Here is a 14155-nt window from a genome sequence, read left to right as displayed (position 1 = left end):
ATTCTGCATTTTTAACAAGCTCCCAAGTGATGCTGATGTTGCTGGTCTGTGTACTTTGAGAAGTGTGGGTCTAGACCCTGGTCTCTGCCTGGTCTCCCACATTTAATCCATCATCAAATCTTGTTGACTCTGTCTCTTCTGTCCCAGTTCTGACCACTCGTCTCTGTTTCTGTTGCCATCACTTTAGCTGAAGCCTTCATCATTTTTTGCAAGGATTATCGCCATAGCTTTCATCTAGTCTCCCTGGTTCTATACACACAATTTTTTTTTTTTAACGTTTGGTGTGATTTCAATGATACATAGTACTGAGAGTTTCTTTTTTTATTCATCAATATTTCTTAGTTTTTTTTCATGTCAACTCATATGTTTATCTTATTCTTTCATAGTATGCCAGAGTATAAATGTATCATAATTTTTTCAGATATTCTGCTGGGCATACTTATGTGGTTTCCAGTATTTTTGCTGTAGCAATCAATAATGCAATGAACATTCTTCTTCATACTTAGCTACTTATTTGAGTATTTCCTATATTTCTGGAAGTGAAATTTGTTGGGTCAAAGTTTGATCGAGATTGTCATATTGCCTTCCTAGTGGAATGTACCAGTTTACACTCTCACCTTGTGTCTGAAAACGTTTACTCTGGTATCAATCATTTGATTTTGGCAATTAGAGGGAAGTTACCTCATTTTAAAATGCATATCATTGATCATTACCGAGGTGGAGTGTTTTTCATTCTTAAGCATTTATATATATAAATTCTGTATTCATATCCTCTGCATTTTCATATTAATTATTTTCTTATTAATTCTTTCCTCGTACATGTTAGTCTCCTTTCTGTCACTTGTCTTTCAACTTTGTTTAAGGGGTCTTTGTCAAGCAGACATTTCCATTTTTAACTGATCACACCTGCAGTATTTTCCTTTATCATTCACTATCTTGTGTCTTGTTAAGGAAGGCCTTTCCTACCTACTTAAAAACTATTCTCCAGTGTTTTCTTCTAAATCTTATTTTCAACATAATAAGCTCTTGAATTCATTTGGAGTAAGTTTGTGCATGAAGGAATCAAGAGATTTAACTTTTTTTTGTGTGTGTGTGAGGAGGACCAGCCCTGAGCTAACATCTGCCAATTCTCCTCTTTTTTGCTGAGGAAGACTGGCCCGGGGCTAACATCCGTGCCCATCTTCCTCTGCTTTATATGGGATGCCGCCACAGCATGGCCTGAAAAGCGGTGTTTCGGTGCATGCCCAGGATCCGAACCGGCGAACCCCAGGCCGCCACAGCTCAGCATGCGCGCTAAACCACTTGCGCCACCGGGCTGGCTGGCCCCAAGATTTAGCTTTTTTCATATAGATATTCAGTTATCCCAACACCATTTATCAAACAGATATTTATCATACGTATACATGGATCTTTCCAGTTTTATTGAGTGATTCATGTGAAAGCCCGTACTATACACCTGAGTCACCCTAGCTCAGAAGTTTTGATATTTTGTAGGGTAAGTCTCCCTCCTCATTTTAAAAAACATTTTTGCACACTTTTTTCCCAGGTGAACTTTACAATTTTCATTTTTTTGTGTGTGAGGAAGATCGGCCCTGAGCTAACATCCATGCCAATCCTCCTCCTTTTTTTTTTTTTTTTGTTGCTGAGGAAGACTGGCCCTGAGCTAACATCCACGCCCATCTTCCTCCACTTTATATGGGACGCCAGCGCAGCATGGCCTGACAAGTGGTGCATCCATGCTCGCCAGGGATCCAAACCCGGGCCGTCAGCAGCGGAGCACGCACACTTAACCGCTACACCACAGGGCTGGCCCCTACAAGTTCCATCTTTTAAAAGTCCTCTTGGATATTTATCAAAGTAATATTGAATTGATAAACTAATTTGGGGAAAATGACATCTTTACTATGTTGAATTTTCCTATTTATGATCATCGCATATCTCTCTATTTATTTAGACCTTTTATAGTTTATATAGATTTGTGCTCTTTATAAAAGTCTATGTAAATCCTATTGTGAATGGGTTCTCTTTTCTATTACATTTTCTAATTAGTTATTACTATCAAATAGAAGGTTAGTGATTGATGTGTAAAGCTCATATTTGGCCATCTTTTGGAACTCTTATTAGCTCCAGTAAGTTTTTCATTTGATTTTATTGGGTTTTCTATGTTGGCAGTAATTATCTATAAATAGTGAGTTTCCCTTAATCCTTTCTAATATCTTATTTCCTTTACTTGCCTTAGTCCCTTGCTTAGGCACACCCATACAATTAGATCAGTAATAGCAGACATTCTTTTCTTGTTACTGACTTTTGATAAGAATGCTTTTGTTTTTCTGCAGATTAAGGATTCTTTTTCTCCTAAGTAGCTAAGAGTTGGGACGGGAATTGAATGCAGTGAAATTTTTTTTAGCTTCTATAGATATCTGCTTTCGTTTATTAATGTAATGGCTTACATTAATAGTTTTCCTAATGTTGAATTATCCTCAAATAGGATAAACTCTGAGTCATGATGTATTCCTAAATATACTACTAAATTTTATTAGCTATTATTTTATTTAGAACTTTCTCAAATATATTTTCCTTTTGTGTGTGACTTATCCTCATACAGTTTTGGTGTCTGGGATTGTGCTAGCTCTCCAGAACAGTTTCATAAATCTTCCATCATTTTTTTGTGCTCTGCTTGAAGAATATAGGAATTACCTGTTCTTTGAAGGCTTGGTAAAAATATGCCTTTAAAAGCATAAAGACCAGATGCTCTTTTGGGGTTTAATTACTTTTTATTTTATTATTATTATTTTTCTACTTTTTATTTTCTGATTACAAAAGTAATTCATGTTTGAAGCAACTATAAGTAGTCAAAAAAGTAGAAAATAAATATACATTTTTATAATAAATTATTTCAACCACATGTCTGTTAATCTGGTTTTTCACCTAAAATATTTTTGAATATCTTTTCTATCTTTTAATTTATTTATTCTACAATTACTTATTTCATTCGAACCAAGAGATGTGCACATCTAGGAAGATTATTTATTTTATATTTGGCTATTTATTCAAGTTACTTATTAGTTTTAACAGTTTTCCATTGATTGTCTAGGTAGGCAATCCTATTATCTACAAATAGTGATGACTTTGACTTACTACTTAGTTCTTTTTCCAGTTTTATATATTAGCTAGAACTTTCAAAGTAAAGTTGAATAATTACAGGAATTCTTATTCTTTTCATCTTCTGGGTTTTAAAAGGAGTGTCTCTCTTTATAGTTAAGTATGTTATGTGCTATAGGCTTCAACTAGATAGTCTATTATTAGCAAAATATTCTTCTATTTCTAATCTATGAAGATATTTTTCTCAAGTGACATTTTGGCATCTATCAAGATGTTCATGTGGCTTTTCTCCTTGAACCCATGAATAAGATGGATTAATTAATGGATTTGGTCACCATATGTTCTCCTTTTAACATACTGCTTAATATTACTTGCTAATATTTTTAGCAAGTTGTCTTTTAAAGTCAATCATAAGAGCTTTGGATTGTTCTTAACTTTTTATCATTTATCAACTTCTGCTATGTAGAATGAAAAGATTTTAAAGTTTTTAAATGTTAATTTTCTAATGTCACATGACTGCATCCAGCCCTGTATTATGATTTTTTTGTTTGTTTCCTTTTGATTTGTGTTTTATTTTTTCTTAAAACAGTATCTCTGGGGAGATAGAATTTTTAAATTCCAAGTATATCCAAAGAATTAAAATATCAAGTAAGAGCAGCTGCAAATTGAAGTTTATTTATAAAAACTTTTCAAAGATGAATATACAGATTTGTTGTGTGGTAAAATGTTTATGGGTGATTAAAGATACGTATTTCAGATTCACTTTTACCTTTCTGTTGAAATAATATTCTCAGAGCATCTTCTTTTCTTTCTTTCCTTCCTTTAAATAACTTTTTTTAATAGGCTCCTAATGCCAGTGAAAAAACAGTTGTGGAAGCGTTATTTCAGAGAGATTCACTTGTCCGACAAAGTCAGGTATGACTAGAATTTTTAAATATTTTCTATGAAACATGGAGAAAAGGTAAATGACATAAAAGAACTGAAGTTTTTTTAATTTAAACTTTTTTCTTAATTTTTTTCTTTTTGATCTTTTTATTTGAAATTAAAAGACATTAAGAACCCTGTTCTTTGTTTTCAAATCATAGCCCTGGTATTTCCAGCAATAGCCTGTTAAAAACAGTATTATTCCTATAGAAAATTTCATTCTTTTGCCATAATATTTATATATCTTAAAAAAAGTAAAAATAGTGGTTGGAAAAATTGTTAACTTGGTATTTTTGAATCAGAAACTTTTTTTGAAATTAAGGCTAGGAGTACTACCTCAAATAAAATGCTAACAGATTTTATAGTTAATACTCTTTCTTTTTTTCCCTTTCCTAGCTGGTGGTAGATTGGTTAGAGAGCATTGCCAAAGATGAGATTGGAGATTTTTCCGATAATATTGAGTTTTATGCAAAATCAGTATATTGGTAAGCACTAAACTTTTATTGTTTGTCTGTTAACGTTGATTTTGTTTATTCATCTTTGAACAAATATTTATTCAGTTCTTCTTATTCAGTTTATCAGCAAAACAGATAAAAACCCTGCCTTTATGGAATTTATTGTTATTTATGAGAGTTAGCACATAAACAAACATATATCCTATTGGGTATTAAGAGCTTTGAAAAAAAAAGAATGCGAGTTGATGGATAGCGGATGATAATGGGCAGAAGAGTTGATCAGGGAAGGCCTCTCTAAGGAAGTAACAGGTAGTAAGAGTAAGGGGCTTTTAAGAAATGAAGGAGGCAAGCCGTGCAGAAATCTCGGAGACAAGTGTTCTGGGCAAAAACTACAGAGACCCTGAGAAGGTGAAGTATTTGCACGAGGAGGCCAGTGTGAACACAGCAAAGAAAAGAATGGGAGGAAATGAGATTGAAGGGAGCCAGCTCATAAAGGACTTGCACAGGCAGGCCAAGGTAAGGGTTTGAGACTTGACTCTAAATGTGGTGGGAAACCTTGGACATATAAGGTTTTCAAACAACGTTATATGGTCTGATTCATGTTTTCAAACAACCACCGTGCTTTCTTTTCTTGATAATCATCATTTAATCATCAAAAAGACATTTCTGCCATGTTTCTAGATAGTTGTGATTTTTTTTAAATTTCTTTTCCCTACATCCTTCAATACTATAAATTATTGTAGGACCTTGAAACCAGAAAGCACCCCTAGGTTGAAGGGACAGTTTATTTCAAGACTTGAAGAAAAAGTTCAGATTGCCTCTGAATTCTGTAGTATATAGGTAACAAAGTCTGCAAGTCAATTATATTTTCTCTGCTTAACTAGGAAATTAGTGATACTGAATGTTGAAAATTAAATCTTGAGTAGTTGTTGTTTTTCTGAGATAAAGAGAAATTTTCATTTTCAGGGAAAAAAATTTTTTTAAGTTAAAATGCCCTGTTAAGCTTTTTGCAAGTTTTTTATGAGTTGGTCTCCCTTTTTTACTGATTTTTTTTTTTTTTTTAATTGAAAAAGTTTTTAATATTTCCCACCATATCTTTAAGACAACTTTTAGGTTACCCTAAAGTGGGAAGGAGCCACATTCAAATGAGTTAAGGTATAAGAAGTAAAAAGGACCAGAAACTTTATTAAAAGTAAATACATGTAACATATAATATTGTAACTCCAAAGCAGACCCAGACTAATATGTGAAAAAGATTAACTTTTGACACCTCCTTCACTCCATACCCAACAGTTACTTCAAGATGGATCACAGTCCTCAAGGTAAAAGCTAAAACCATAGAACTTTTAGAGGAAAACATAGAAAGACATCTTATTGACTTGGGAGTAGGCAAGTGTTTCTTAGGTCACAGAAAGCAGTAATCTGGGGCAAAGATTGATTTGAGTTCATCAAAATTAAAAACTTCTCATTAAAAGACATCATTGAGGAAATGAATTGGCAGCAAGCCGCAGGCTGGAAGAAGCGTAGAGGACCTGTAGTTCATAAAGAACCACTACTCAGTAATAAAAGATAACCCAATAAAAAGGCAAAGATGTGAACAGGTAGCTCACAAAAGCAGATAGATGAATGGCCAATAAGAACGTGAAAAAGTGTTCCACGTCTTTAGTCATCTGAGCTAAAATGCCCTTTTTTTTTTTGTGAGGGAGATTAGCCCTGAGCTAACACCCGTGCCCATCTTCCTCCACTTTATGTGGGATGCCACCACAGCATGGCCTGACAAGTGGTGCATCGGTCCGCCTCGGGCCACCAGAGAGGAGCGCGCACACTTAACTGCTGCGCCACCAGGCCGGTCCCTAAAATGCCCTTTTATACTTAGCATTTTTGCATGTTTTTTCTGAGTGCATACGCTCTTTTTCTTACTTTGACTTGACTTGATGTTTTCTTAATGGACCTATGAAAATTGTTCCTTTAAAGAAATTTGTGCTTGTTCTCTCAGGGAAAATACTCTGCATGCCTTAAAACAGCGGCAGCTGTCTTCTTATATAGGCAGTGTCCGTCCTCTTGTCACTGAACTGGTGAGTGTTCTTTGAAATGAAAGTTGTCTTTAAAATGAAGTGATTTTTTTTTTTAAAGGCTGAGAACTTTTCTTCTCTTGGATCCTTGTTTTAGTTTCCCAAAGGTTTGCACATACTATTTAACTAAAACTGCTAAGTTGCATTTGAATTTGATGGAATGTATTTGAACACATCCATGGCCTATGAATTGTAAATTGTAAAAGAAGGTATAGGGCCGGCCCCATGGCTTAGCAGTCGAGTGCGCGTGCTCCGCTGCTGGCGGCCCGGGTTCGGATCCTGGGCGTGCACCTACGCACTGCTTCTCTGGCCATGCTGAGGCCACGTCCCACGTACAGCAACTAGAAGGATGTGCAACTATGACACACAACTATCTACTGGGGCTTTGGGGGAAAATAAAAAATAAAAAAAAAAAAGAAGGTATAGAAAGTGTTCCTGATTTGCCAGCATTAAAAACAAATTAATTTTGATTTTATAGCAAGGTTTGATTCTTCAACTATAAGGTGGTGACATATGAAAGCTCTTTTATGTAGAAAGCAGGAAAAAAATGTCAAGCTTTGTGAATTAGCTTGAGGTTAGAAAGGTCATTCTAGGATATGAGTACTAAGAATAACAGTGGATTTGAAAAGAATAGGAGTCTAATTATTGTAGAAATAAAGGAATAGAGCTTTGTGACAGCTAGGGGCATGTGAATTAAATGTTTGTAGTGAAGAGTGGGAGAATTAAGTAACAATTGAAAAATAATTCCATTTGGTAACAAAAGTCGCTTTTGATGAAAATTGTTTGGAAACTACTGGAAGACCTTGAAATAAATTGTAGCAAAATTACCCTGTAGCAGGCAAGTGAAAATCATTTACTCTTAACATCTAGAAAGTGGTGATTACCTTTTGCCAGAAAGACCATGTTCCAAAATTGAACAATTGTATCTGTCTGTAAAATATTTGTTAAAGTAGCCAATTGACTATTATGCATTCCATTTTCTGACTTGATATTCATATTACCATACACTCAGTAACATTTGGAATAAGAATTACTTCCTTTCTTAAGATACATTAAAATCGTTTTTTGTTTGAACTTCATCATGCAGACCACGTGTGCTCTCTGCAAAAGTGAGGACAGTGTGTCACCCCAGGTGTTTAAAGGCACGTTTCTTTCTGCCTGTAAGGTAGTAGGTAGCAGTAACTGCTTTAGGGGGGTTTTATTTATTCATTAGAAATATGTTTTTAAAAAATTTTTCTTGGGCATTGGTGTGTTTTGTATAGCATTATTCCCATAATGGGCTCTCTTCTCACATGTTCTCAGAAGGTACCAGCTAAGCACTTTCTGGTCACAGGATGCATTGTGATTGCTTCAGTTTCTCCTCTGTGCTCATTCTCCTAATTCTGTTTAGAATTAACTTAGCCATGTAGTTGCTACAACAGGGTAAAATTCAGGTCATCTTGAATTATGAGTAGCGTTTCTAGTGTTACCTGGCTGGGCTGGGCTAGTGGTATTTCCACCTTGCCTGACCTCGGCATGTGCCTCTGTAGCCACGGAGTCTGTTTTGAATGGGCAGTGGATAGTTGGGTGGCTACTGGGAACACTTGTGACACTTTCATTCCCTTTGTCACTTAACTAAGTTGTAAATGAATTTATTTCCGTATATAAACTCAGGAGAGATTTATTATCTCTTGATGATGTTTAAAATGTATGTACAAAGGATTTATGGATGATGAATTTTTTTTGGTAGGACCCTGATGCTCCCATGAGACAGAAGATGCCCCTTGATGATCTGGATAGAGAAGATGAAGTCAGATTACTGAAATATCTTTTCACTCTAATCCGTGCTGGAATGACAGAAGAGGTAAATCATGGATACCCTGCATGTCCAATTTCAGAAAGTCATAGCCTCTGTAAGTTGGAACGGATCTTTGTGACCACCTGGCATGCCTCCTCGACACGGTAATCTCTTTCAGGGTATTTCTGGATGTAACTCCGGTTTGAACGTTTCCAGTGATAAGAAACACATTGCTTCAGCAAGCAGTGCCCTCTGGTTTGCACAACTCTGATAGAAGAGTCTTTCTAAGAGGTCAAACTTGCCTCCTGATACGCCAGGTGTATCCCCATTACTTCTGGCTTTGATTTTGAAGAGTTGAGAATAAGTCAGACCCTAATTACTCTTCTGGGTGACACTATTTAGCATTTGAAGACTTATCCTCACCTCTTTAACTACAGTCTTGGTAGTAGTTCAGATCTTACACCTAGAATGTTAAGTATCTGTTGGATGGCTCACTGGGGGGCTCTGTCCACTCTGATGAGCAGTCCCATGCACAGGAGCTTCCAGCCTCGTGGAACGCGTTCTGCAGCACTCTTGGAGATCTTCTTCAGACGGAAATGTGTTTGTTCAAAGTGCTGTTCCTTCTGTATTACAGACCACTAGCACATATTAAGTAATTTCTTATCGTAGTGAGTCTTGGATTATTAAGCATCATTCTTATTTCTTAATTAAGAGACGTTGGTATCACATTTATTCAGAAAATATTTAAGTCCCAGCCACTCTGCCAGGTGATGTGCAGGATACTAGGAATTGCAATGGCAAACAAGGATGCGTTTTAAAAAACAGAAAACAAGAATATGACCACATTACTGAAGGCTTGAAAAACCTCAAGGTCCCACTACCTTTACACAACCACAGATAGTGGGCTTTCTACTTACAGCCCTTTTTCTTTTGTACCTCTTCCAGCATAATCGTAATCATGATACCAGCTCAAGACAAGGTTGACATAAGGGAAGCCATATTGTAGAAAAGAAAAACTCTATTGTAACTTTGAATGACCTCTGACAAACTAACCCAGCTGGATATGCACCCTCCAGGAGATCTAACTGCTCTGTAGATTTCATTACCCCTGCTTGTGCATGTACCTCCCAGCTGTGATAAGATGATAACTTTGCTTTTTTGAGTTCCTTAGGAATGTGATGACTCCTGAACAGAGAGTCTATGCTGATAGCCATCATCAGTGAAAACTGAAAGATCTGGTGTGGCACTCCCAGTCTGTAACACCAGAAGGTCAACATTCCTAACCCCCTCCCCAATAACACAATGGCCTATATAACTGCTGCAAGATTTCATGCCCCCTTAAGATGGTTCTTTTGGACATGAGTCAGCCATCTTCCCTCCTGCTAGCAAGCTGTCATAATAGTCCTTTTTCTCCTACCACCTTGCCTCTTGACTATTGGCGTGTCTTGTGGCAAGCAGAAGGCCCCATGTTGGGTGGTAACAATCATAATATACATTCAAGTTTCTCTTATCATCTTTATTGAGATATAATTCACATACCGTACAATTCAGTATATTGATATATTACACTATTAATTGTTTTTCATGGTGATAAAATATATATATAACAAAATTTGTCATTTTAACCATTTTGAAGTGTACATTTCAGTGGCATTAATTACATTCACAGTGTTGTGAAACCATCACCACTATCTATTTCCAAAATCTTTTATCACCCCAAACAGAAACTCTGTAACCCTTAAGCAGTAACTCCCTATGTCCCCCTCCCTTAGCCCCTGGTAACCTCTAATCTACCTTCTGTCTCTATGAATTTGCCTATTCTAGCTGTTTTATGTAAGTGGAGTCTTACAATACTTGTCCATTTGTATCTGGCTTATTTCACTTAGAAAAATGTTTTTAAGGTTCTACATTCAGTTTTTATCCTGCCCTTTTTAGATAGCCTATCAAAACTTTCTCCAAGTTGCTACATAGCTTTCATAATTTTTAAAAGCCATAAATCCAGAATGCTGTTCGGGATCTGATACTCTTTACAACTCTGGTTGTATTAATCAGGTTTTCTAGGTTCAAGTGACAGAAACCCAACTCAAGTTACTTACAAGGGGGGAATTGATTGGCTCGCGGAACAGGGAAGTGTGGAGGGTTATATCTGGCTTTAAGCAGGATCCAGGGACTCAAAAGATGTCATTAGGATACTGTCTTTCCTAGGCTCTTGGCTCTGCCCTCCGCTCTGTGGCTTCATTCTCAAGAAGCCGCTCCTTGTGTTAGTGATGGCCCCTAGCAGCTCTAGGCTTACATCCTCCTGCAAGGTAGCAATCCCAGCGAAAGGAGGGTGTCTGTTTCCCAGTATCTCCAGCAAGAGTCCTGGGAGTGGTTCTTGTTAGATCACATGCCTAACCCTGGAGTTCAGAGATGGGATCATAAGAGCTACCCAAACCATATGAACTAAATCGAAAAGAGATGGTTCCTAAAGAGAAGATGGACCCACAACATGTATCTACCTCACTGGTATGTCAAGCTCCTCTGCTTGGTCACGTTTAACATAAATATCACTGGGGGAGGGGGAGGAGCTGAAGGAGCAGTAGCACTCTGTCATTGTGGAGACTAACCATGTTTTGTAATACTTTTATGTAAATCAAGGGCCATCAGCCTCTTTAGCCCCTTTGTTTCTAGTGGAATTCAGTGCCTCTGGGCACCATGGGAACCTGTTGGTGAGCCCCAAATCAAAGAGCAAAGGGATTATTAGGAAAAAAAAGAAAGGAAGGCAGAGACCCCTGAGAGCTGTGCATGTGGTGTTAAAGAGAAGCGCCATTGCTGGTCGTCTGCCTTATTCTCTGTAAGGTGTGAGAGCCCCGAGGTGTTGGCTCCTGTCGGACAGCACTCGTACTTACTTTCCCAAACGGCACAGCGGCCTCTTCAGGACCGCACTCCTGTGTGACTAACACTCTTTCTTGTTTCCAAAGGCGCAACGACTCTGTAAACGTTGTGGTCAGGCCTGGAGAGCTGCGACCCTTGAAGGCTGGAAGCTCTACCATGACCCGAATGTTAATGGAGGTGTTGTAGTCGATTTTATTCTGAGAGTTGGGGATAGATTTAGCCCTAAGTGTCAGTCTTTGTGAAGTATAGCTTTTATTTTTAGAAATCGTTGAAATAAAGCAATCTCATTTTAAACTATAAATTTTATTTCTTTTGGGGCTGGCCCCGTGGCTTAGTGGTTAAGTGCGTGCTCCGCTACTGGCGGCCCGGGTTCGGATCTCGGGCGCGCACCGACGCACCACTTGTCCGGCCATGCTGAGGCCACGTCCCACATACAGCAACTAGAAGGATGTGCAACTATGACATACAACTATCTACTGGGGCTTTGGGGGGAAAAAAAAATGGAGGAGGATTGGCAATAGATGTTAGCTCAGAGCCGGTCTTCCTGATCTTTCTCAAAAAGAAAAAAATTTTTATTTCTTTTACTGTTTTATAGGAACAGAATTAGAGCCTGTTGAAGGGAATCCATACAGATGTATTTGGAAAATAAGTTGTTGGAGAATGGCAGAAGATGTAAGCTATAATAAAGTATTTACTGATATTGATTTCTACTCTAATCAACTGAAGGCCTGCTGAAGGCGCTGTGAAACGTTCATAGTGTGAGACTACAATTCCTGTTTTCAGAGAACTTCCAGTCAAACTGAAGATTGGAGTTGGAGGCTTAACTACTAATCAGAATTATTCAGACACTAAGTACTAAGAATTAAGCACTGATATAAGGAAAACATATAAAGGAGGTACCAAATTCTGAGAATAAGCACTGTGCTAAAGGCTGGCTTCCCAGGAGAGAGAATTGAATTGAACTTTTAAAAATTAGTAGGATTTGGGTTGTTGGGGATGAAAAGAAGAAGGAATTCTAAGTAGGATGCACTAGGTTATGACACGACCTATGCATTCCTAAAAATCATAGCATGCAAAACTGCAGAAAACCCACAGAGCTTTTGGGGAAAATGGAGTTAAGAACACAATACTCAAAAACCATTAGTGATACATAAAAAGAGAGACTTACTAAAAACAGTAGCACAGTTTCACACTGTTAAATGATTGGGAGATACATAAATACCACAATAAATATAGCACTTTACTTTGAAAAAGACCTGAAGTTTGCTTGTGGAATTGGGTGTCAGAGGGTTCGCAGCTTATGAGTTATTGTAAAGTGGTAGAAGGAGGTTATCTGAAATCAGACAGAAAATGGTAACACTCGATGCAGATCCGTTTAGCTTATAACACCCCTGGTGAACTGAGGTAGCTGGTAGATGTTTGAGGTGTGTCACTTGTGTGTATTTCTAAGTGGCTTGGTTCAGCTAAGTGTAGTTTTCTGTATTCATCTAGTGTTTCTTGTGGACGAAGTTGTGTGTAAGGAAATGGGAAATTAGCATTATGTTCAAGTTGTTCCTTGATATAGCAGTTGCATTGGAACAAATTCACCTTTTCAAAACAAGCATTGTAGCAGAACTGACTGTAGTGGGAAAGCTGATCGAAAAAGGTAAATTAAGAACTGGCAGTGGTGGTCCTCAGGTGCTGCTCTAAGGAATGGGAACTTTTTTATCCTGGGTAGTGACGAACCATCAAAACCCGGAGGGTACATGACAGCAGTGTTTTAAGAAGATTAGCATGGCAGTGGAAAACAGGCTTAAAATTTAGTGGACTAAAGGCCAAGGAGCTAGTTTGGAACCTGTCAGAATTCTTCAGACATTAAGCACTAAGGGCCTGTCCTAGGATAGCATGGATGGGAGTGGAAAGGAGGGAGCAAGACGGTCAGAACCAGCGACTGGAGACAGATGGCTGATGAGGACTCAGTTGTATAGTGAGTCTCTGAAGTCTCTTGTTTGCATGAAAAGAAAACTGAAATGCCATCAATAGATTGTGAAAGTAGAATGGGATAATTTGATGAATATAATTAATTCTACTTAGGAATCTGATGCAATCTGATGCATGGCAGGTTCCAAGTACCTTGTTCTGATGTTATTCTTAGGTCAGTGTCAGGTAGTATTAGGTATTTAGAAACCTGCAAGGGGAAAGCACCTCTCTACAGGTTCTATCTGGAATAAAATTTGACTGTTATAAATAAAGCATCTTTTAGAGTTGGATTTGCTCTCACCCTGTATTTGAAATTTAGTCGGTTGACTTTTCTTGAAGATTTCAGCATTGACTATATCATAAGGGGTCCTTCCTTCTTATTACCCCACTAAATCTTACTAAAATTTAGAAGCTATCAAGTGAATAAGTTCAGTTAGAAGACATTGCAGAACTCCAGGTTATGAAAAAAACTGACATACTAAGAAAAACAATATTCAAATTTATATTCATTGTATTTCAGGAGCTTTTTAATAGATATGAGAGAGCAATTTATGCAGCTTTAAGTGGGAATCTTAAGCAGGTATGCAATCTATTTTAATAATTCTTTTTTTTTCCTATGGAATGAAATCAGATACATAACATATTCTAATAATTGTATATAGTAAATCTTATAAACTTAAGCTACTTTCTAAGAGTATCAATGATAGAGATAATCATGAAATAGAGTAGTGGCTTGAGCTGCTTCGTATGGTGTGTCCCATACGTCAAATGATGTTTTAATGCATGAAATCAGACTTCAGTTTCTAAGAATTGTAAATTTAATGATGGCATACATCTATTGATGACTTATAGTACCCATAGCTTTATTCAGAAGTGTACCACTAAGGCACAGTGACTGTGTGGATGGTCTTAACATTTGTGGGTATGCTTCTTACAACCCCCCTGCACCCTACATTTTACAGCTATATTGAGGGATGTTATAATAATTAGTT

The 14155-nt window shown here is 37.3% G+C and overlaps 1 protein-coding gene across 7 annotated transcripts in view; it reads left to right on the top strand.

Annotated features, from left to right (window-relative positions):
• NUP107 (nucleoporin 107) overlaps window positions 1–14155 on the top strand; it is a 47689-nt gene that overhangs the window by 18016 nt on the left and 15518 nt on the right. For all 7 annotated transcript variants that reach the window (XM_058557677.1, XM_058557673.1, XM_058557675.1 and 4 more), the window contains 7 exons: window positions 3946–4017; window positions 4423–4511; window positions 6478–6556; window positions 8283–8396; window positions 11291–11381; window positions 11800–11876; window positions 13684–13743. In XM_058557677.1, the coding sequence (XP_058413660.1) occupies window positions 3946–4017; window positions 4423–4511; window positions 6478–6556; window positions 8283–8396; window positions 11291–11381; window positions 11800–11876; window positions 13684–13743 (582 nt within the window). The remainder of the gene's footprint in view (window positions 1–3945; window positions 4018–4422; window positions 4512–6477; window positions 6557–8282; window positions 8397–11290; window positions 11382–11799; window positions 11877–13683; window positions 13744–14155) is intronic.

Source organism: Diceros bicornis, chromosome 17 (genome assembly GCF_020826845.1).
Source record: "Diceros bicornis minor isolate mBicDic1 chromosome 17, mDicBic1.mat.cur, whole genome shotgun sequence".
Classification (NCBI taxonomy): domain Eukaryota; kingdom Metazoa; phylum Chordata; class Mammalia; order Perissodactyla; family Rhinocerotidae; genus Diceros; species Diceros bicornis.
This window is presented reverse-complemented; position numbering and strand designations above follow the sequence as displayed.